This window comes from Lissotriton vulgaris, unplaced genomic scaffold (genome assembly GCF_964263255.1).
Source record: "Lissotriton vulgaris unplaced genomic scaffold, aLisVul1.2 SCAFFOLD_2626, whole genome shotgun sequence".
NCBI classification, from domain to species: Eukaryota; Metazoa; Chordata; class Amphibia; order Caudata; family Salamandridae; genus Lissotriton; species Lissotriton vulgaris.
Genome location: NW_028251576.1, coordinates 233,120 through 255,199, shown reverse-complemented (window position 1 = coordinate 255,199; position 22,080 = coordinate 233,120). Strand labels below are relative to the sequence as shown.

Genomic DNA, 22,080 nt, shown 5'->3' with positions numbered 1-22,080 from the left:
TCGCTCAGACCTCAATGGGTAAAACACTTCTAGCATCATTTCTCACTCTCCACAGAGCAACCATTATATCAATTACTTGTTAGCAGGATAATGGGGAGAGGTCAGACTCTGGGAATAGTATCGTTTGTGGATAGGATAATGAGAAGGTGAAAATAGGTGGATAGGTGGTAGATGTGTTGTTAATGTAGGTAGCTCTCTGAAGCCTGCCACTAGAGGCTACCTCTACCATTTATACCTAAAGAGCAGCTATATGTGGGCCTTCTGGCCCTGGCTTGGGGAGACCTGAAACTAGTACAAATACTGCTGATGGGAATTGGGTGGGGCTGGGAGGAAACTGCTGACAAGCCTCAAGACCTGCGTGCAGATCCCGAGTTACAGGGTCTTGGCATCATTTAATTTCCAGAGTGTAGCCTGGACAGCCCCAATAGTTGGTAGCTCAGTAACCTACACCCCAAGATAGCCCAGATGCGATATTGAGAACTTAATGTCATAGCAGATGATTCCCCAGCAGAGGCACACTGCAAGTTTCAATGCTGTATGACTGCAGCCTGACTACTGTGGGCTCGGACACTGACCTGCCTCCCCATCTTATTCTGGATCCATGTAGTGCTCTGCATGATACCTACACCTGAAAGACACTTCAAAGGTATATTGACATTGAGCTATATGCTAGAGAGATCAGGTCCTTCGAGGCAACAATGGGTGATGATGAGGCGAGATTGAAGTAGGAGAGTCCCGCAACAAAACAGAGTTGAGAAATAAACTTGCTTGCCTGCATGCATCTGCTGTGAAAACTCTGCAGGATGCAGCTCATGAGGACCACTGTGAACTTGAAACTCCTCCTGAACCTATGTTGTGTGATGTACTGGCAGCAGACATGTAACTGTAGATCTTAACGGCCGCACTGCCCCATTCCCAGAACTTAACTATACCCATGTACATTTATAACTACACACAGCCAACAGACATTGTTTCTTGTGGTGGTTGTGGCCGCTGTTTTTATTACTCATGACATACGCCATATTTGTACAACTCCCCTGGCCCCTGGGTACCTTCTCAGGCCGGGGTCATAAATCATTATCATACATTATCATAATTAGTTATCGCTCAGTGTCATTCGGACGTCATAAATCGTGGATCATAAATCATTCTGTCACAAATCGGTCATCATCTTGTTGTCATAAATCGCTCTGCCTGATCGTCGTAAATCTGTCGCCATACATCAGGGTCATAAATCATCGGGCTATCATAAATCATTTGGTCACAAATCTGTCATCATTTTTTATCACAAATCATTCTGCATGGGCAACATAAATCATCTGCCATAAATCATCGGCTGCCCATAAGTCACTGGTTTGTCATTTGCTCATTGGTATATCCTAGGGTCGTAAATCAGCCTGACAGCTTGTAGATTGTTCTTTGTTGTTTTCCACGCCCCTTCGGGTGTGTGGGGGGGGGGTAGCCCTTTCCCGGAGCCAGGCCCAACTCGCTACCTTGCTAGTCTCTCCTGCGCCCTGCCGTCTGCCGGGACTGTGCTGCGAGTTCCGTCTCCGTTTGCTACCCTGATTTTTCATCAGGCTGGCGTGAAATCTCCCCAGGATGCTGTTCCTATACTAAAGTTTCTTTCCCAGCAATTAGCGACGAAGGTGGAAGATTCTGAGGGTAACTCTAGAGTTATTAACATATTGTTGTGAAGAGCCAAAGGCCAGACTCCGTTTTGTGTCTGAACGTTAAGTTAGCCTGGCTACCTTTGACTAGACACTGCATGCCCCTATCTTTCTGGGAACCTGTCGAAGTGTCAAGCCATCTGTCAGAGGTACCGCTTTGTTCGCCATAAGTTGGCAGGGTATGCTCATACGTGAGTCCCTTGCTCACTTTGCCACTGGATTCAAGCAAACCGGGCTGAAGACGGCTGAAATGCCAGAAACCGGTCCTCGGAAGCTTGTTTCCGGATCCAGGGAAGGCATGGCTTGGCAGTTCGGGCTGGACTGTTCCCATGAGGCACAGGGTCAGACTGATTTGCATATGGCCATGTCTGAACTGGGGTGGCAGAGTGGCTAAAGAACGATGATGGATTAAACCCAGATCTGTTGACTGGGTGTGAGTGTTTGATTGGTTCAGATGCTCCGTCCATCACCACCCACTTTTGTACCGCTTTGTTCGCCGTAAATTGGCATGGTATGCTCAGACGTGGGTCCCTTGCTCACTTTGCCACTAGATTCTAGCAAGCCGGGCTGAAGACGGCTGAAATGCCAGAAACGGGTCCTCGGAAGCTTGTTTCTGGCCCAGGGAAGGCATGGCTTGGCAGTTCGGGCTGGACTGTTCCCATGAGGCACAGGGTCAGACTAATTTGCATATGGCCATGTCTGAACTGGGGTGGCAGAGTGGGCTAAAGAACAGTGATGGATTAAACCCAGATCTGTTGACTGGGTGTGAGTGTTTGAATGGTTCAGATGCTCCATCCATCACCACCCCCTTTTGTACCGCGAGAGGTACTGCTGCAGCATCCATTTCTATGCTGAGAGCTGATTCCTAGCCAGTTCTGAGAGGAGAGATGCTGAGCCCAGCTGATGTGGGTTTTACTTTCTGGGGAACACCCTCTTTTAAAAAAAAAAAAAAAAATTCTTTAATATTGGGGAACACCCTCTCCAGGCAAAGTCTTTTAACCACAGCTTATTTGATGTGCGCAAGCTTACAGTGCACTGACTCCTAGAAAAGCGCATAGAAATAGTCTTTAGAGTATTAGGATGCCATAAATTTCAAACCATGTTAGAACTTTCATAGTGCTATTCTAGTTGTATTCTATGTAGTTATTACTCATTTACTAAGCATGAGACTGTTGAAATAAATACTTTAAAATGTAACATCTCTTATCTTTGTGCAGTACTTGTGTGCATTATTCTAAAGCACCAAATTAGGTTTGAATTACCACTGCGCCCCTGACCCTTTTGAAGAGACTTTTGGTAACTCAAAGCTCAGCCACCACATCGACAAGTATGTTGGGCGGGGATGTGTGGGGCAACCACAACCTGGACTTTCACACTCAAGCATTGGTGTGCTGAACCAAGTTCAGGCACCTGTAGTTGGGAATGCCAAACCTTGTAGAACTGAGCCAGAGCCTCATTTATGCAACAATATGTTTTGTTAGGGTCCCAGACCGTGCCAAGAACCCAAGTGTTGAACTGTTCATTGATGAGTTGATCTTGTAGAAGTTGCAGACTTAGGGTCTGTCTCCTCAGTGGTTAGGGCACAAATGTCCCTTGTGCCGCCCTGGAGGCAGGGTCTCTGCCTAGGTCTATAATCGCTGTTCTCTGATCCCCCTGATAAAACAGTGTGCTCGCATCTTAAGACACTTAATGTTTGTCTTCATTCGCATGCTAGCTCCAGTAAGTCGATATTGAGAGTTAAGCATCCCTTTCTGCTTCTCACTGCACTTGTCCTTACATGCTCAAGTTGACACAAGGGAGTGCTCTCTCACGAAAATGCTTTTATTGAGTCAACCCGCTTGACTCAGTTCATCCCCCTTGCGAAGTTACTCCATGCACACAAAATGGCAAAGCATCATGCCATTCAGTACACCATCCGTAGACCGACTTGAATCCTTCTGCAGATCTGCTTATGCTACATATGTCATATGCTTCCAACCTGTTCCTTCTGTATGTAGTCACTTAGTCCCCTGCCTCTCTGCCTGGCCGTATATCGTTGTAACACTGTTCGTTCTGCTTCTCATTGCATCATGTTTATTTAATATCCATACTGATTTGAACTTGTATACATCAGTTCTGTAGCTCTCTTTTTGAGACCCAGTAAGTCTGATACATGCCTCAGGTTGCATAGACACCTGTTCTGAGGGCCTATTGCCTAGCCTTTGGGGGCTGGACTTTCCTTTTGGTGCAGTCCGGGACTGGTTCGCATGTGGTTGTTCTCTATCTGTATTGACACAAACGGAGTGTTATGTGCCCCAGGGTATTCATCAGTGTCTGGGAATAATTCAAGTTTGCATCAATGACATTTTATTTTTCACAGTGTAATTGGCCCATTCTGTGCCATTAGGGCATTGAACATGTATAATACGATAAGCTTTAATCCACATAAATCTAATATCTAACATAGAATATTTAATGATTTTCCTTCCTAATATCCTGCATCCTAATTCTGTTTATTTGGTTATATATGACAAACTGTATGACTATAATGAGCTATAAATTGATGTCAGTTTACAAAAAAGCCTGGTAGTGGAGGTTTGAGATATGACTGCCTTATTATTTCTTTTAGGGTCCTACAGTGCCAGCCAAGGTGTGAATTGCATTCGAGAAGATGTTGCCATGTATATCGAGAGGAGAGATGGTGGTGTGCCTGCAGATCCTGATAATATTTATCTCACCACTGGAGCTAGCGACGGAATTGCTGTAAGTCTAAAGCATCTTTCTAGTTACTTAAATGCTGTGTAGCAGCATCTATGAGGCACGTATACACAATGCTGACACTATGATGGACCCTTCTGAAGATCACGTTACTAGTTTGAGGCTGTAGTTTTGCACCTTTCGTCTGAATTGAAGTCTTTAAACCTTGTCGTGAAGCTCATATCCAGCAGAATTCTTTGTTGCATTTATAGAAGTAGAATCTCTAAAATGTCTTTAATATTTCGAATATGTTAACAAGGCTTTCACCTTCTCTAGCAGTAGAGTTAAAAAGCACACTTTGGTGCCAGGGTGATCCCTGCCCGTTTGTCAGTTGTTCTCAAAGGATCAGTGGCCAGTGTTCAAGAGAGCTTTGGCTAGCGTTGCTAGCAGTGCTTGTCCTAGAGCTCTACGTGGTAGATTCCTCCTGTGCTCATAGACTTCGGTAGGTTCCTATTTGCCAAAATATGACATTAATCAATAAAGCCACGAAAAGCCCCGCGTGTTGATGGTCATATATCAAGAGATGGATACCATTTTGGTTCGAGCTATCAAGCCCTTAAGTGAGATAAGCAAAAGTAATTTGTTTAGGAGTAAAGCTAAGAAGTAAAGGCAAAATAGAGAATAAGAATAGGAAAATTATAATAGAACAAATATACGATAGAGCTTAACATGCAAGTTAAATTAAGACGTAATCCAAACAAGTATGCACAAATCTCGGCAGGTCTTAAATTTGTTGTGAAGTCCATAGTGGGTTAGATGTTACAATATTGAGGTCAATAATATAGATCTCCATGCAGTAGTTAAGTTGTAAAAGACCGCGAGCCCAAAGCTCTGCTCAGGAGCCCTCGGGTGGTGCTATTGAACGTTGGTACACCGAATACCAAGGCTGCATTGTTACAAATCCACCTCATGCCTCTTTAATCCACTAACAGATACTCCCTGACCCTTCATCCCCCTCTTACAGGTTCCTGCTTTCTCCCTTGTGATGTTTTTCCGTCTTTCTCTTCCTCGCCCCTTTGTGTGTTTTACCTTCTTGATCTCGGTACATGTCTGATGAGGAAAAATATGTGCCGGTGGGCCCCTCCGGCAATCACTTGTTCAAATTATGCAGTGCCTTTACATAGATCAACTCCACAATATCGACTACCAACATATCGTCAAGAAAGCAATGTGTTTGTAGATGATATTGTTCAGTCAGTAGAACAAAAGGTCGAGTAAAACTTAAATACTGTTGTACATGGTGCAAAGAGACCAATGGTTCTTTTTGTGTTGTAGGTAGATGCTGTGGTGGGTGGCAGACAGGCCACCTAGTTAGCACATTGTGAAGGCTTTATAGCTGTCTGGTAAGGGGGAGGTTATTTAGAAGTGTAAGTCCATCTATCCACAGTTCCTAGAAATATAGCTCTGTAGCTCACCCCTTTAGACCTTCCCTAAACCAGACTCACCCTTCTATTAGGTAGCGTGATTGACTTATCAATGCTAGGGTTGTATTCTAAAGCATGGCCGGTGCATGAGCATTTATTTAGAATAGTTTTGTGTATTTCTCTCCACTAAGGCCTAGCTTCGAACATTTTTAAGTATTCTGAAGATGTTCTTTAAATATCATCCAGTTTATAGTGTTGCTTTAAAGTAAAAAATATCACTGGTGTTTGTCTCCTACAGAGCATACTGAAGATCCTAGTGTCTGGAGGGGGGAAATCCCGGACCGGTGTCATGATTCCGATCCCCCAGTACCCCCTGTATTCTGCAGCCATATCTGAACTTGGTGCAGTGCAGGTGAATTACTACCTGGATGAAGACAATTGCTGGGCACTGGATGTTAATGAGCTTCACCGTGCTTTTAAAGCTGCTAAAGAATACTGCAACCCAAAGGTGCTCTGTATTATTAACCCAGGGAACCCTACAGGTGAGTGTTGAGCGTGGCAAGTAGATTTACAACAACTGATTGCTTGAAATGAGACTGTATGTTATTCATACTGTATTGCAGGTTTTACTCAACTCTGTGGTGTATCAAGATGTTTCCCTGCAGATTCGTTTTTATTGAGCTGTTGCTAGACAAAATACTTTTTTGGCTTTTTGTGTGTCCATTCTGCTCCTTGTGCATCTTACCCCTTTTAGCACTGCTAATTTCTTTTAATCTTTTGGACTCTTTCCTCAGTTTTTGGTCGTAAACTGATCTTGAGTTATGTGGATCCTTTTAGATACACTGGGCGTGACTTTGTCAGTACGTAATTGTTGTTTTGTAAGCAGTTCTTTCCTTATCTAGTCTATTATCTCTGGCACCGAAGTCAGATGAGTAGGTCTAGTCTTGGCTGGTGGAGGCTTTTATGGTGACAATTCGAGGCACCATTAGTGTGGTATTTGAGCTTCTTTTGTGCCTTTCACAGGGGCGGCTCTAGGCTCATGGTGGCCCTGGGCAGGAAGCGCAGGTAGGGGGCCCCGGAAGAGGGGTCCGGGTGGGGTGGAGCGCGGAGGCCAGTTAAGAGGGGTGGTGGGGGTGGGGTAAGGGTGTGGAACAGAGCCAGAGGCCGCCAAATCCCTGCCAGGGGCCGCCACGCAAATATGTATCCATCCTCAGAGGATTATTATATTAAGGATATATATTGGCGTGGTGGCCCCTGGGGTTTGGTGACCCTGTGCAGGTGCACAGCTTGCACATGCCTAAGGCCGCCCCTGCCTTTCATCAGTCGGTGAAGGTAAGTGCTTTCGCACCCCAAAACGTTTAACTTCATTTTTTGTGAAAAAATAATATATTGTATATTTTGTTTCACTAAAGCTAAAATCCAGTGCAATGGTAAGCATTGTGAGCGATAAAACACATTTGATAAAATACAATCCTTCAATAACTGGAAAACACACCAGGTACAGTACCTAAGAATGAACAACCCAAGAGCTCTGTTGGATCTTACAATAGTAGAATGTCTTACTTCCTTCCTTGGAGGCCATGCACAAAAAACAAAGCTGACCTAGTAGTTTGTGCGAGAGTCAAACACTGAAAACGTATGATCCCGGGCAGCTAAATTGATGTTATAATGAGCGTCTGCTGAATAAAGCTCATAGCAATTCTGGGTTTTAGGGAAAAGCCATAGGTTTTTAACAGCGTGTTGCAATTAATTTTAGTCGGTGGGATAAAATGGGGGGTGGTTTAAAAACAAGTTCTTCAAATTTGAGTCCTCTGTGTGAAGGAGAGATAGAAATCCAGTAAAAGTATTTACAATTAATTGATATAACTCAATAAAGGGCAGAAATAAAGATTTAACTCTAATTAGAAAGCCACCAACAGGACACTTCACCTTAGCATAGTTACGGATAGTATAGTTTACCGTTTGATTTAAGATTTTCATGGGTTAATTCAGGCATTCTAGATACAGATGCTGGTGGCCGAGCATGAAGGAGGATATGAAGGTGTTGTGCTTATTGAGCTGGCATGTTGTCACCTTGCTGGATCAGCATGCCATTGATTGCCATCCAAGCAAGAAGAACTGCGTCTCTCATTGGTGAAACAACATGCAGTGTAGTTCCTTTAATTGTGAGTATAACTGTTACAATATAATACATTACATAAGTCTATCAATTCATCACTTAAAAATAATATAAAGACAATTGATTACTAGCAACCTTAAGCATAGCATATCAAGAAACTGCCACTCAATAATTACATGAGGCAATGCTTTGCATGAAAAATTGGTTTGGCCTGGTTCATCTGATTTAAGACCAGTCATTCCTAGCTCCTACAGAGTAAAAGAGGGGGGTTAGTCAATGCTTATGCAAGTTAGCATTAAGCGAGAAGAATAAAATAATTGCAGCACTGTGTCATGGCTTGTACTATCACTCTTGCAGATTACACAACACTTTTTCCTGACTAGCTGCAAGTGATAAGAGGGCATATGTATGAAAATCCCTCTTTGCGATTATCAAATAGCGATTTTTTAGAAATCGCTTTTTGAGAATTGCAAATGGGGATGTATGTAAAAAATCGCATTTTTTTTAGCAATTTCTTAAAATTCCTTAATTGCGATTCGCAAATTGCGAATCGCAATTAAGGAAAAATTTCCCATTCATTTCTTTGGGCCAGGAGGCCCATAGGAATGAATGGGAAATTATTCTTAATTTGCGATTCGCAGTTTGAGAACCGCAAATTGAGAATAATTTCAAGGGTGCAAGGGTGTCATAAGGACATCCTGTTGCACCCCTGAAATTTACATAAGTGCACATATGGCGTGCATACATGCCCCTAAGGGCATGCATGTGTGCCACATGGCATATTTACAAAAACCAAAAAGTGCATCTGTGAAAGAAATCGCAAATTACCACCAACTTCAAGTTGGTGGTAATTTGCGATTTCTTAATGAGAAATCGGACAAATTGGGTGCTTCATACATAGCATTTAAGGAATCGCAAATTTTCTGATTCCTTATTTTTGCGATGCGATTTTCATCATACATCGCATTTTCCTTTTTTTTTGTCGCAAACACTGCTTTTTTGCGAATTGCAGCGTTTGCGACTAAAAAAAAGGATGATACATATGCCCTTAGGTTCCATAATGAGGCATGGTATGAAACCTTCTCACATCTGTGGGGTACGAGGAGTGCACATTCCTCAAAGTAAGTTTTGAGGCACCACTTTATTTTCGTTTCTCGGGACTACTTCAACCTGCAATAAAATCTTCCATTCTACATTCTCCCACTAAACTTTCAAGATTGGTTTGGCTTGAGAAGAAAAGGGATGTGGTGATTCCCTCATACAGCTGAAATTGAGCTTTTTAAGTATAATAGTAATATGCCTGAATCAAGGCAGGCATATGATGTGATCCAAGGCTAACACCACTGCACTGAAGCCCAGAATACACTTGAGTTTAGGTAAAAAAAATCCAAAGCATAAGAGCTTTTGACGCAGCTGCTACTTCTACGGCATTTCCAGACTACTCCAGTTTCAGAACGAAGACAAGATTAGTAATTTAGTAAAAAGGGCATTCTCAGCTCTACAACTAAAAGTTTACAGTTTAAAGCACCCCAAGTATTAGCTCCACAAAGTACAACCAAGAGTATTACCTTACCTAGGTGGACTTCCAGCACCTCTGCTACTGAGATTTCCTGGTTAACCCAGCCATGTAGCCTGGTGCCTACCTATGTTGTGCTGCTGAATTCGACCTGCTGACTTCATGAACTGGAGGAGGCTAACCTGGTACCTACCTCTAAGTCAACATTGTTAATCATTTATTTTGGTATTAAAGTCCTCAATTTTGCTGTGCTGCTGTTTACGGGAAGATTTGTATTTTCCTACTATACCACAAAAGTCTGAAAGAGGAATTGAATACAATTTCCAGAGTGAGATATTAAAAAGGGCAGTATCTGCTATTAAAAGCGTCACAACTAATGGTGCTGTACTTGAACTAGGAACCACTGGGAAATCGTCCAAATACAGGTTCAATATTGCTGGAGCAGAACAGGCGCTTGCTTGTCCATCTTGGATCCTGGGATAAGCTGAATAGCTCCACTTCAGGTCAAAACCTGCTAGCATGGAATTGTCCTTGTTCAAGTTTACAGTGCTGTTCACAGAGTGAGCGTACCATAGAAGACATCTTTCTATGGAATTGAACATGGGCCAGAGTTCTACTAAACTCGTGAATACCTGCTTCCTTATTACAATGGTGTGGTTCATGCAGAAAGAATGACTTGAAAACACTGTTTTGTTTTTCCTATCCCTGACCTAAAATCCACCCAGACTTTAAAGAGAATAAATACAATTTTCATCCTCCTTGATGATGCTATTTCATAGCGTCTTCCCTAAAACATCAGCTGTGGCATCAATTAGTGAAATTGGACCATAATTACTAGTGTGGGTCCAACACATTTTTTGTGATTGATACGTGAAATGCAACCTTCCTCTATGAGAATATTTTGCCAGATAGCAAGATGGCATTACATTGACCAGAATAACTTGATCCCAAAAACTGGCATAGTGGACAGTAAGCTGACTATCCCACCGGCCATTTTAATTTATAGCTACAGTAATTGGGAAGTGAGAGCCCGGCACGGTAATACTTTTGAAATGTTTGCATAACAGTGACCAAATCTATTGTAGTATGTATTTACATTGTTAAAATTTTTTATCTTTATGCTGTTGCTCAGATTGATGGGTGTATTTGTTTATAAGATGCACAGACATTACCATGTGGGATTTCATGTGTGAAAATCCTTACCTTGCCCGACCTCTTACATGTGGCCAGCTAAAAGTTGAATTGTCGAAATTTTCTGGTTTTACTTTTTGAGCAACTGTCTGTTTTCGGTCACTATTTTTTAATGCGTATGGAACACATCGGTGTTTCAGGCGGCATCCTTAAAGGCAACTTAGCGCATTGATGTTAAAGCACAGTGTATCACAGCAAATGCCTCCTGCAATGTAGTCACATCTCATAAAACTGAAGGACAGGCACATGATGTGTTCCTTTCGATCTCATTTATTGGGCCTCCTTAGTATCTACATATCAACACTAAACGAAGTGGATGTGCCTAAGTAGACTTCCCTTGTTTACAGATTTCTGAAGCACTGTATTTGATCACAGTGATGACCTGAAAAAGAGCATTGACAACCCAGGTTTCCTAATGACCCGTAACAGTCTCTGTAAAGCCTAAGCTGCCATACGGGAGAACATCCCTTTGTCTACTGATCAGTTCTCAGAATCCAAAGCAGGATGGCGATGGTGGAGGCATACAGTCACACTTCTTGTCCATTCAGCTTGAAGATTCATCCAGTTCTGCTGATGGAAATCATTATTTCCCCCCTTTCTCAAACATGCCAGTAAGCTGTACCCATCTGTTCCCCACTAGACTATTTTTACACAAGCTTGTGTCTTCATGCCAAATTGTTAGTGGTTTCTACAGAAGTATTTTTTGCTTCTTTTGCACAGTTCTTCCCCATATGGATTCTAAACTTGTCTTAATCCTATCAAATGAAATACGTTTTTTACCATGATTTACTTTTCTGTGATTGGCTTTTCTTTGCTTCTCCTCTTTGAAACTTTGTATGTTCCTTTTCTGTTTCTTCTGCTCATCAGGACAGGTTCAGAGCAGGCGATGCATAGAAGAGGTTATTCATTTTGCCTGGGAAGAGAACCTTTTCTTACTTGCGGATGAGGTAATTGATAATTTGCATTGCATAGAAAAGACCATGGGTAAATATAATTTGTTTTCGTCAAGACATTTTGGAACAGACATATTGGGTACCCACTGCTGTAGTTTAAACGATGTCCCTTCCCACCCCAGGAAGCCTCACCTCATTGAGGGGACATCTCCAACATGCCACATCTATGTATATACAGCTAATAAAGCTCATGATTTTACCCTGCAACACTTTCTGGGATTGAAGAAAGGGTTATGATAGAATACCATTATAGAGAAATCAATATGAGGATAATTATTTATAGGTTGATTGCAAGGGTGAGGATGGTTGAAATGTATTTTCATTATAATTGAATCATCATAGTCCATTTTAAGTAATGATATTTATGTATAAAAATCTCTTTATTCCAATAAAGTTACTGGTTGCGTAGTATCTTTTTTCCCTTCAACAAACAAATGGACACTAATTATGGTCTTCCTTGTTCCTCAAACATCTTCACTGATGTTTCTAACAAAGATGATAACAACAGAAGCAAGTGACTGCAACCCACTAGGCTCTTCCCTTGTTTGGTATTAGTGGGATGTCCATAGTTTTATGTATATGGTGTCTCATTCATTGCTCAGTTAATCAGTAGGTTAACAATAGATGATATGTTTGAGACCAGTGCCCTTTGCACCTCCCCAAAGTCTTCGTTTGACAGCCATTCTGAACTAGAAGCATATTTATTTTTTACTTAAATTGGAATCGGACAGTCAACAACTCAGTCTTTACATTATGTCATAGTTCAGCTTGATAGCAGACTAGCTTCACGCTGGATGTATCAAGTATCAACATCTGATAGTTTGTAGATGTCTAATAGCAGCAAGTGGTGGAATCTCTTCTTGGCTCTTAGTTTGGTGATGCAATTACATGTGTAAAGATTGTGTTTGAGGCATGTGAGCTGTAGATCACATGCTTTGCATACTCCTGCCATCTAGTGTTGGGTCCAGATGTTTACAAGTTGTTTTTCTTCAAAGAAGTCTTTCCAGTCACGAGGTAAGGAGTCTTCTTTCGGCGATAGTGCCCATGGGCATCGACTCCACTGTTAAATTGTTTTTCCGCCATCGGGTTCGGACGTGTATTGCTGCGCTCCAGTTTGAAACTGTTCTTCGGGTTCCCCTCAGTGCGCAATCCACTCTACCCACATCGGTATTGTTTCGTACGGATATACCACTTCTCCGCGTATCGTGTCAGTCAAACAAAACATTTCTATTTTGATCGGAAAACTTGTGGAAGGCCGTCGGGCCTAACCACGCCGGTCCACCTTGCAGTAGATGGAACGGACTCCATTTAAATTCTGTCCACGGTGCCACGCAAAGCATCCTCGCACCCACTAGCACAAAGTGTGCAACTTGTGCTTATCTTCCGAGCAGAACGAACAAGACTGCGACGTGTGCAAATCGTTTCCTTCCAAGAAAGCTCTCTGCGATTGTTGGGCTCGATGTCATGAAATGCAAAGCCACAACCTCAAATACATGCCGGACATCTTCGGTGTAGGGTCTGAGCAAGAAGAATTTGATGCACAAGGGGCCGGAGAGGAACAGAAGGAGCAGCCCTTATCCGTGCCGGAGTCGAACTCCGAGATGGATGAGAACGTACCTCAGGGTCAAGGTCGCGTGAGTATCGAATACCCCTTGCCCCGAAATCCAACTCAAATTAAGCATAAGGCTTCAGTTCTACCTCCGCCTCTGGGCCAAGGTTGGCACAGAGATGACATTTCTGATGCCCTGCCTTCCAGCTCGGCACCGAAACACTTTGTCAAGGCCTCCCGCTAGGGATTAAGTTGGCCAAAGTCCGTGTCAGAGCCGAAACCTTTGAGCTCGAAGCTGAAGACTTCTTCGGAGCCCAAATCCTGGACGCCGAAACTGAGAACGCCTTCGGAGCCAAACTTTTCCGCACCGAATGGTCATTCCAACCAGGTACCAAAGTCGTTGGTGCCGAAACCGAAAGATGTTCCTCTCAAACCCCAGGATCCAATTTTCGACTTCCCAACTCCCTAACCGGATCCTAAACAAAAGGAACTTTAAATTAATCTTTATACAGGACATCGTCTTACCAAACTACAGTGCAAACAGAAACCTCAGAGTCGGAGGACATACTATACAAGATTCCTTTAAAAAAGAAGAATATCAGTACTAACCCTTCTCCTCCTTTTCCACCACGTTCCCCTACACCTCCACTACCTTCTCCAACATCAGAACCATTACCTATCACACCGCAGGACTATCCACCCTCACAGCATGATGATGATGATGATGATGGGAGATATTCAATTGCCTGTAGATTTCTGGTAAGACTACACTATTAATCCACCTACAGATAATGTTCTAGACCTTTACCCTGCAAAGCCTTCCCCTCATGACGACAATGTAGGATATTTAGAACTGCTTGCTAGAACAGCTCAATATCACGGTGTTCAGCTGCACAAAGAACCCTAGAAGAAGATTTCCTGTTTGAAACTGATTAGTATGCACAGGTCTAGTATTCCTCTCCCTATGCTCAAGGCATGATGAGACATGCTGATGACCTCTTCGAGGATCCTATTTGGGCTCGTATTCTGACTTCCAGAATAGATATGAAGTATCAGCCTGCTCCATCTGATCCAGTCTTCATTAAGGGGCAGTTAGCCCTAGACTCTCTTGTTGTCTCTAATGCCCGTAAACAGGCTAATTCACAAACCTCTGGGCATGCTCCACCTTCAGACAAGGAGTCAAAATTAATAGACTCCTCTGGCAAATGAATGTAAGTATGTATAAAGTGGTCAGGGTCTATTGATTACAACCAAGAATTCATCATGGGAACCTATACATAAATAAAAGGCGGCAAATCATTGGCACATTGCTAACACCCAGACCCTTTTAGCCAGGTATGATAGAACGCATTGGAACGAAGTGGAGCAATTACTCCAATATCTCCCAGATGAGCACAGGATTTAATACAGGAAGGAAAGCTCAACTCCAAATCTTCTATTAGATGTGCTTTAGATGCTGCTGATACAGCATCTCGGGAGATTAACACTAGTGTGTTACTGAGGAGCACACCTTGTTGAGGATTACCGGTTTCAGACCTAAAGTCCAGCAATTCATCTTAAACATTTTGTTTGATAAAGAGCATCTCTTCGGGCCTGAAGTGGATTAAGCATTAAAGAAAATGAAAAAAGACACTGAGGTCGCTCCTTTTAACTTTTACCATGGGGGGTCCAAGACCATATCCTCAGACATCAGTGTTTCCTCGTATAAAGGCAACAATACATCTTCCTCCACAAGATGCCTCTTTAGAGGAGGATACAGAGGAAACAATGGCAAGGGTAGGGTAAAGGGTTCCAAATCCCGTAACTACCCTTCCCCTAACAAGCAGTGACTTACCTACCTTTCCCCCGAATATTTAACACCTGTCTGGAGACTTCTTCTACAATTTCTCCCTATTTGGAAATGCAAACCAACAGACAAATGGGTGCTAGGAATTATCCAACATGGTTATTGCCTAGAGCTTACCCCCAATCATCTAAACATTCCACCTCATTCTCCGAAACTGTCACCAGAACACTTGCACCTGCTTAAACAGGAAGCCCAGTATCTCTTGCCATAGAGCCAGTACTATTACAATATCAAGGGTCAGGCGTTTAATCCCTGTATTTTCTAATTCCCAAATAAGGACTGCTCATTAAGACCTATTCTGGACCTCAGAGAACTGAACCACTACATACTGTCAGAACATTTCCACCGGGTGACACTTCAATAAGTGCTCCCGCTTTTACAACAGGGCGATTTTATGTCTACTCTAGACTTAAACGGCGCATATTTCCACATTCCAATTCATCCCGCTCATCGCAAACATCTCAGATTTATGAGAGCGGGTCAACATTACCAATTCAAAGTACTAACGTTTGGAGTCACCACTGCTCCCATAGTATTTACCAAATGCCTGCCAGTAGTCTCAACTCATCTGAGAAGACAGCACATCCACGTCTTCCCTTACCTGGATGACTGGCTCATAAAAGCTGCTACTTACCAGAAGTGTCTCCGACACACTCAATCTACAATTCACCCACTACATCAATTAGGGTTTACAGTGAATGCTTTGAAGTCCCATGTGCAGCCTTAAAACACACAGCCTTATCTGGGAGCCACCATAGACACTCAAAAAGTTTTAGCTTCTCCCAATGCAGCCAGAATTCACAGTATTCAGTCGTGTCACACTCAGTTTCAGCCCAACCACTCATGTTCATGCAACTGCTGGGTATGATGCAGTCTTGCATCATAATCCTACCTCATGCTAGACTTCACATGCGTCCCCTTCAAGAATGCTTAGCAAGTCAGTGAAACCAGTCTCAGGGATGATTAACCGATCTAGTGTTGGCACATGGCCGCACCCATCGCTCTCTGCAGTGATGTAACCCACAACATTTAGCCAAAGGGCCGCCCTTCATCGACCCTGCTGCACAGACCGTGCAAACAGCAGACACATCACTCACTGGTTGGGGTGCTCACTTACAGGATCACACAATCCAAGGCTTGTAGAATCTACAGCACAAAAATCTCCATATAAATCACCTAGAGCTACTTGCAGTGTTTCTAGCGCTCAAAAGCCTTTCAAACTCACCTCGTGGGCAAAGCTGTCCTAGTGTGCAAGGACAACATGACAGCTATGTATTATATACAAAAACAGGGGGGGGGGACACCATCTCCAACTGTCACTCCTAGCACAAGCCATTTGGAAATGGACCATAACACAAGATCTATCTCCTGGCACAACACCTTCCAGGACTGAACAATCAGATTGCTGACTTCCTCAACAGACAGAGGAGCAAATCCACGTGTGGGAACTTCATCCTCAGGTTCTCCTCCCCATCTTCCAGGAAGGGGATTTCCACAGATAGATCTGTTTGCCACAGCAGAAAACGTAAAACTGGCCAAGCTTCGCATCCAGGTTCCCACACCCACTCTCCAAAGGCAATGCCCTATGGATGAACTGGTCAAGGATATTTGCCCACGCTTTTCCGCCTCTCCCACTCATTCCACTGATAGTTCGGTAGCTCAGGCAAACACCCCTCACACTAATTCTCATAGCTCCCACATGGGCCCGTCAACCCTGGTTCACCCACCTTCTGGAGCTGTCAGTAGTTGCACACCAAATGCTACATCTCATCTCGTCTCCCTATTCAGAGCCATGGAGAAATCAGGCATCCAAATCCCTAAGAACTCAACCTGGCGATTTGGCTCCTGAAGTCATGGCTTACATGCCTCGAACGGAGAATGTTACTACCCAGTAAGCCTCTGTTCTTGGCATGTAGAGCTGTAGAATCACATGCACCCACCTGCCTCCCCGGTCTCCTGTAGTTCTTACAGTACTCAGTTTACAATCATACGCATGGACACCTCTGTTCTACACTTACTAACTCCATTCTCACCCTCTGTGGGAAAACAATCTAACAATGAAGGCGATGCCCAAACTCACTATCACCAAAAGGAGGAGTCTCCTTACCTTGTGACTGGAAAGACATCTTTGAAGAAAAACAACTTGCTAACATCCAGACCCAACACTAGATGGCAGGAGTATGCGAAGCATGTGAATTTACAGCTCTATATGCCCAGAACAGATGCTTACTGGGTAAGTAACATTATCCTTCTACCTCGTGTTGATGTTTAGCAGACAAAAACGTGGCACCATTAACGCACGGAAAAACTCTGATGGCATGGGTGCTTCAATAGTGACACTGTTATTAGTTGAACTCATTCTCTTGTGGGTTTTTGCTCCGCGTTTTTCTCTTTTCATGGTGTGCTTTCTGTGCTAGCGTCTCCTTTCAAGATGCATCTGTTCTGTTAGCTTATTAAATATAATGTAATATGTAACAACATCATATATGATGAGTACTACTGTGTAAAGGACACTGGAATCTTAGTTTCCTCATTTGCATACGGCATTTTCACTGAATTAGTATGACCTTGTAGCACTGTTCATTGCCTCAGTATCATCCGTATCATTTCAACATTTCAGTCGCAAACGAGTTGTACTCATTTTGGAGCTTGATGAGTCAGACTTGTGGCTGCCCCCCTCAAGACCTACAACTGTCAAAACGTGATTAGAAACTTGTAAAACTCTTGCTTTTTTCCTCATTGTCTGACTCACATGAGCCAGATATTTGGGAAAATGGGAAATTTGTTATCTACCCATCTACTGCATAACTTTCACTGTTGCTAACTTGTAGGGGCAACCTGTAAAGTGCAGTGCCCATGTTGCCATTGTCTTGGCAATACAAGTAAGAGGAATACTTTGTCCACTACAGAATATTTGAGAACAAGAGTTCAGTTGTTGTGTTTAAAGACCTAATGGACTCCTAAACTGAATATTTGGTTCAGGTACACAATTTTGTTTAAAGTTTGTTATTCTGCGTTCTGTTATTCTGTGGTATCCAACCCCGTTCAAAAAAGGTGAATACTATAGGCACAGGCCCTAAGCCACCTCTCCTGGCAAACAAATAATGAAAGTAGAAGTAGGCTAAGGTGTGTGGCATTCTGCACTGGACTGCTTCCATCTTGACAAATTTTCCATGTTTCGGAATCCAAGTCTGATGAGCCACCACTGCAAAATTTCCTACCCTTTCAAAAGACTTTGACAAAAACTTGAGGAGGATCGGAGTGTAACTTGTCAGCTTTGTATCCCTAATCTGGATTTTAAAAATCTCATGTTCCCTGTACACAGGAGAGAACTTCCTTTGTTTTGATTTTCAATGCCACTGCCGAAGTCGTGGAATTTATATTTCCTGTGGTAGAGATAAAGCCAAACTTGCTCCTAGATATCCTTCAGCTAGGCCAGGCCATCTTCTCCTGAGCCTCTCTTCCCTTTTAATAATGCCCTAGTGGACCCCATTTTGGCGATTAGGCCCATGCCCTTCCGTACATCTGTGGTTAGATGTCAAATTACTATATGTCACTGACTAACTCCTGAGAACCCTGATTTACTTGACTTGATGCAATTCTCTGGAAAGACCATTGGTGTAGGCTTTTTCAAGTACATAAAATGATAATGTTTGCCCTTCACTCCTTGGACTTGGAGTTAAACAAATTAATGGCAGGAACAAAAAAATATTTTCCTTAGGCAGTTTGGCATTGCACCCAATGAATGTCTCCTGCTTCTACTGTCACCCTCTTTGGGAGATTGTGCAAGAGATTCTTCCTGCTGTCCTGGAGGACCTACTCATTTTATTCATCACAAACTTTACAAGATGGCTGAGATGCGGCCAAGGAAATCTTGTGCTGTGCTCTGGACATAACTGAGTCAGTCGTTCGTGCATCAGAATCGATGTGCTACTCTGATGGACATGTCCATTGATACCAGTCAACTTTTCAGTGATGAGGCTGATTGTACTCTGGAGAAGTTCAAGCAAAGTCATGCTGTGGTTTCTTCACTGGGCCTTGCTTCCCTCATGCATTACTTTCGCCAATAGAGGTTCTAGGGCTACTCTAAAGGCTTCCCCTTCTCATCAGCAGCAGCAGTTGCAGCCCATTTCACATCTTCTACAAATCTTTCAGAGCTTCAAGCGTACAGGTGGTGCTGAAGGCCAGGGGCAGAGGTCATTTTCTTAGTTCTCCCTGGGTAATGCAGCAAAAATTCATGGCTTCGTCCTTGTACGAGCACATATGCGCAGAGGGGTGCATATGGCAGTTTTTATATCACTGGTGTTCGATTTACTTTGAATAGTCCTACAGTTTGTTCAGGTTGGGTATGCACTGTCCTAAAATTGCCCTCCTCACCACATCTCACCGGTTTACTAAGTGGTTTCTGCAGACCACTCCAAGATCCTGTCTAGGAAGGTGTTGACTTTGCTTGGCAAGGGTGCAATCGAGTTTGTTCCGAAACTGGTGCTAGAAGCAGTGTTTGGACTTGTCTGCTACTTTGGCTATATTCTGGTTCCCAAGGAATATGGGAGTCTGTGTTCAACCCTGGACCCTGTGGTTTTAAGCGTCTTTGCCAGGAGAAATTTAGGATGGTACCTTTTGCTCGGGTTCTGCTGATTTTAGATTAAAGGCATTGGATGGTGTTCGTAGACTAGGCTTTGAGCATGTGCCACCATCACCAAGGTAGAGTGATAACCGAAACTCTAATTTGACTTTCATGTGTGGAGATTGAGCAGGACCAACTGCGAGATCTGCCATCTGATGTGGTGGAAGTTCTTTTGGCTGTGCGTCTCCCTTCTACCAAGATCATAAATTCTGACTACTGTGCACACTTTGTTTCGTGGTGTTCACACAAACCAGTTTATCTCTGCTACCAAAGTTATTGGCTATACTACTTTTTGTTCTGTTAGCTTGGTAACGTTTTGAATTGGACAGTTCAGGGTAAATGTTTGGTCATGTTTAGTTTTCTGTACAACAAAAAAAAAAGAAAATACCCCAAAAGCACCCTACTAAAGGACTAGAAAGTTCAATGTAGGTTGCGCTGATAGGAAGAGAAGGGGACCTATGTATGTGGAGGGATTAAACACTATTCAACTAGGGATGTGTTTGATATGCTAACCATATCTATAATGTATGGAGGAGGTGCAACACTAGTTGTTTTTAGTTACCCTCACACACCCTAGTGGTGTCATGCTTCATCATTGGGTCACCCCGACTCCTACAGGTCGGGGTGGGCTCAACCACAGTGTTGGGAAGCTCTTATGATAATGAAGGCAAGAGGGGTATATATAAAATACCTCAATCAGACCCCTGATATCCCTTTATTCATGGGTCTGGTTGGGTTGTTGAAAATTGAATGAAAGTAGGGTTTATTAGGATTTTTATGGTCCTATGACCCTAGTGAAGTGCCGACATGTTTCAGTCCTTATGAGGCCATAAAGGTCCCGGACTTTCTTCAGGGCAAGATTCAGAGACCCCCTTATGTGTGGGGATGCTAAAGACAGGGAATTCCCTACTCTATTGACGTGGCGAGGGAAGAGTAGCTTCTCCTCGTGTTGGTGTAGTTCTGTTCCTAAGAAATGCCAGGCTCCATCTGTAGAAAAATATAGCATATAAAATCTTATCAGAAACAGACATTATCTGAATACTAGTATAAAATCCCTGTGCATGGCATGCTGAGTGAACATGCTCAATTAGCGGAGAACACGAATGGTCTCATTCTATGTCACTTCTATATAGTATATAGTGGCATTCTCACTATGTGACACCCAACAGTTAGTGTCAAAACATCACACTCCATTTAACTCCAATGGTGTGAGATTGTGAAGTGAAGTATTAAAACAGTGGTCGAAGTCTCAATTGCAGTAAATAAATCACACAAGACAAACAAACATATATGTCCTACATTCATCTATCACACTCTGAAGACATATATTCACATACTTCATGCACCAGTTGGTAATTCGTTTTTCCACTTACCCAATTTATGTTGGGCGCAGGCACCTCAGTGAGCGGGACATTGAGGCATACTCTCCTAATTAAAGTGTGGTAGAGAGTTAGGTCTCGATTTTTAACCCCTTCGCTGCTCATGACGAGATCAGCTCGTCATGCAGCACACTGGTCGTGTGCTTATGACGAGCTGAGCTCGTCATGAACAGTGCAGATCTGGATCTTTCAGCACCGGAGGGGAAAAGCCATAGCAGCCAAGGTGTTAACATAAGTGGGTCTAGCGTAAAAAGAAAAATCTCCAGCGGGACTAAGTTTTGCTCGTAGAAACCCGCAGCAATCGAAGGAGAGTCTCCACTTACTTGTTTAGAGGACGCACCCTACCCAAATAAACGGACCCGCTCGCCGGCTTGTAGCTGCTGTTCGAGCTGATGCGGGTGAAAGTACTGTTTATTTCCGTGTTCGGCGTCAAGCGTGTGACGCCAGACCGGAAGTGAGCGCGTCCCCAACCTCAAAGGGTCACGGGGAATGTAGTTTTCTGCCTGGATTTTCGTATAAAAAAACGGAAGTGCCGCGATAAAAAGGGGATTAAAAAGTTAATTATTGCAATGCAGGCTCCTGTGTATTCATGTATAATCCCAACACTTATATATATTTTTATTCTGTCTTCCTGTCACAGCATTGCTTTTTGGTGAATAGAAAAGACGAAATTATATTTACCCTGTTTTAAAATGTTATTAAAAATAAGGTGTTAGTTGCTAACACATCGACTTTTGGTATGCCAGGTACACTAACTCAATGTCAAACAAACACATTGTGCACTGTTAGGCAACGTGTAAATATATATTCTTAACACACTGGTTGACTCATTGGTATGACCATTTAGGATAGTAATGAGAGGCGCCTAGTGTGTTGTGTTCTGGCCAATTTGAGCTTAGTGCGGTCACAGCATCTAGACTTCTGCATTATATCAGAATGCTATGTATGATAACTATTGAGTCCAATCATAACCAGAAATTGTCAGATGTTTAATTGTACACATGGGGGGAACCCATTATTATGAACTAGATGTAAGTGATCACTCAGCTCTGATCATGATCAGTTTTTAATGCTCACAACGTAGGCTATACAGGTATCCATTGTTCCTGATATATATAGGTGATTCAAAATGT

General features: G+C 43.0%; 1 protein-coding gene across 1 annotated transcript in view; it reads left to right on the top strand.

Annotated features, from left to right (window-relative positions):
* Positions 1–22,080, top strand: part of LOC147662844 (alanine aminotransferase 2-like) — a 165,353-nt gene that overhangs the window by 76,753 nt on the left and 66,520 nt on the right. Inside the window, exons 3-5 of the mRNA XM_086950865.1 lie at positions 4,276–4,409; positions 6,066–6,309; positions 11,461–11,540. Coding sequence (XP_086806991.1) covers positions 4,276–4,409; positions 6,066–6,309; positions 11,461–11,540 — 458 coding nt within the window. The remainder of the gene's footprint in view (positions 1–4,275; positions 4,410–6,065; positions 6,310–11,460; positions 11,541–22,080) is intronic.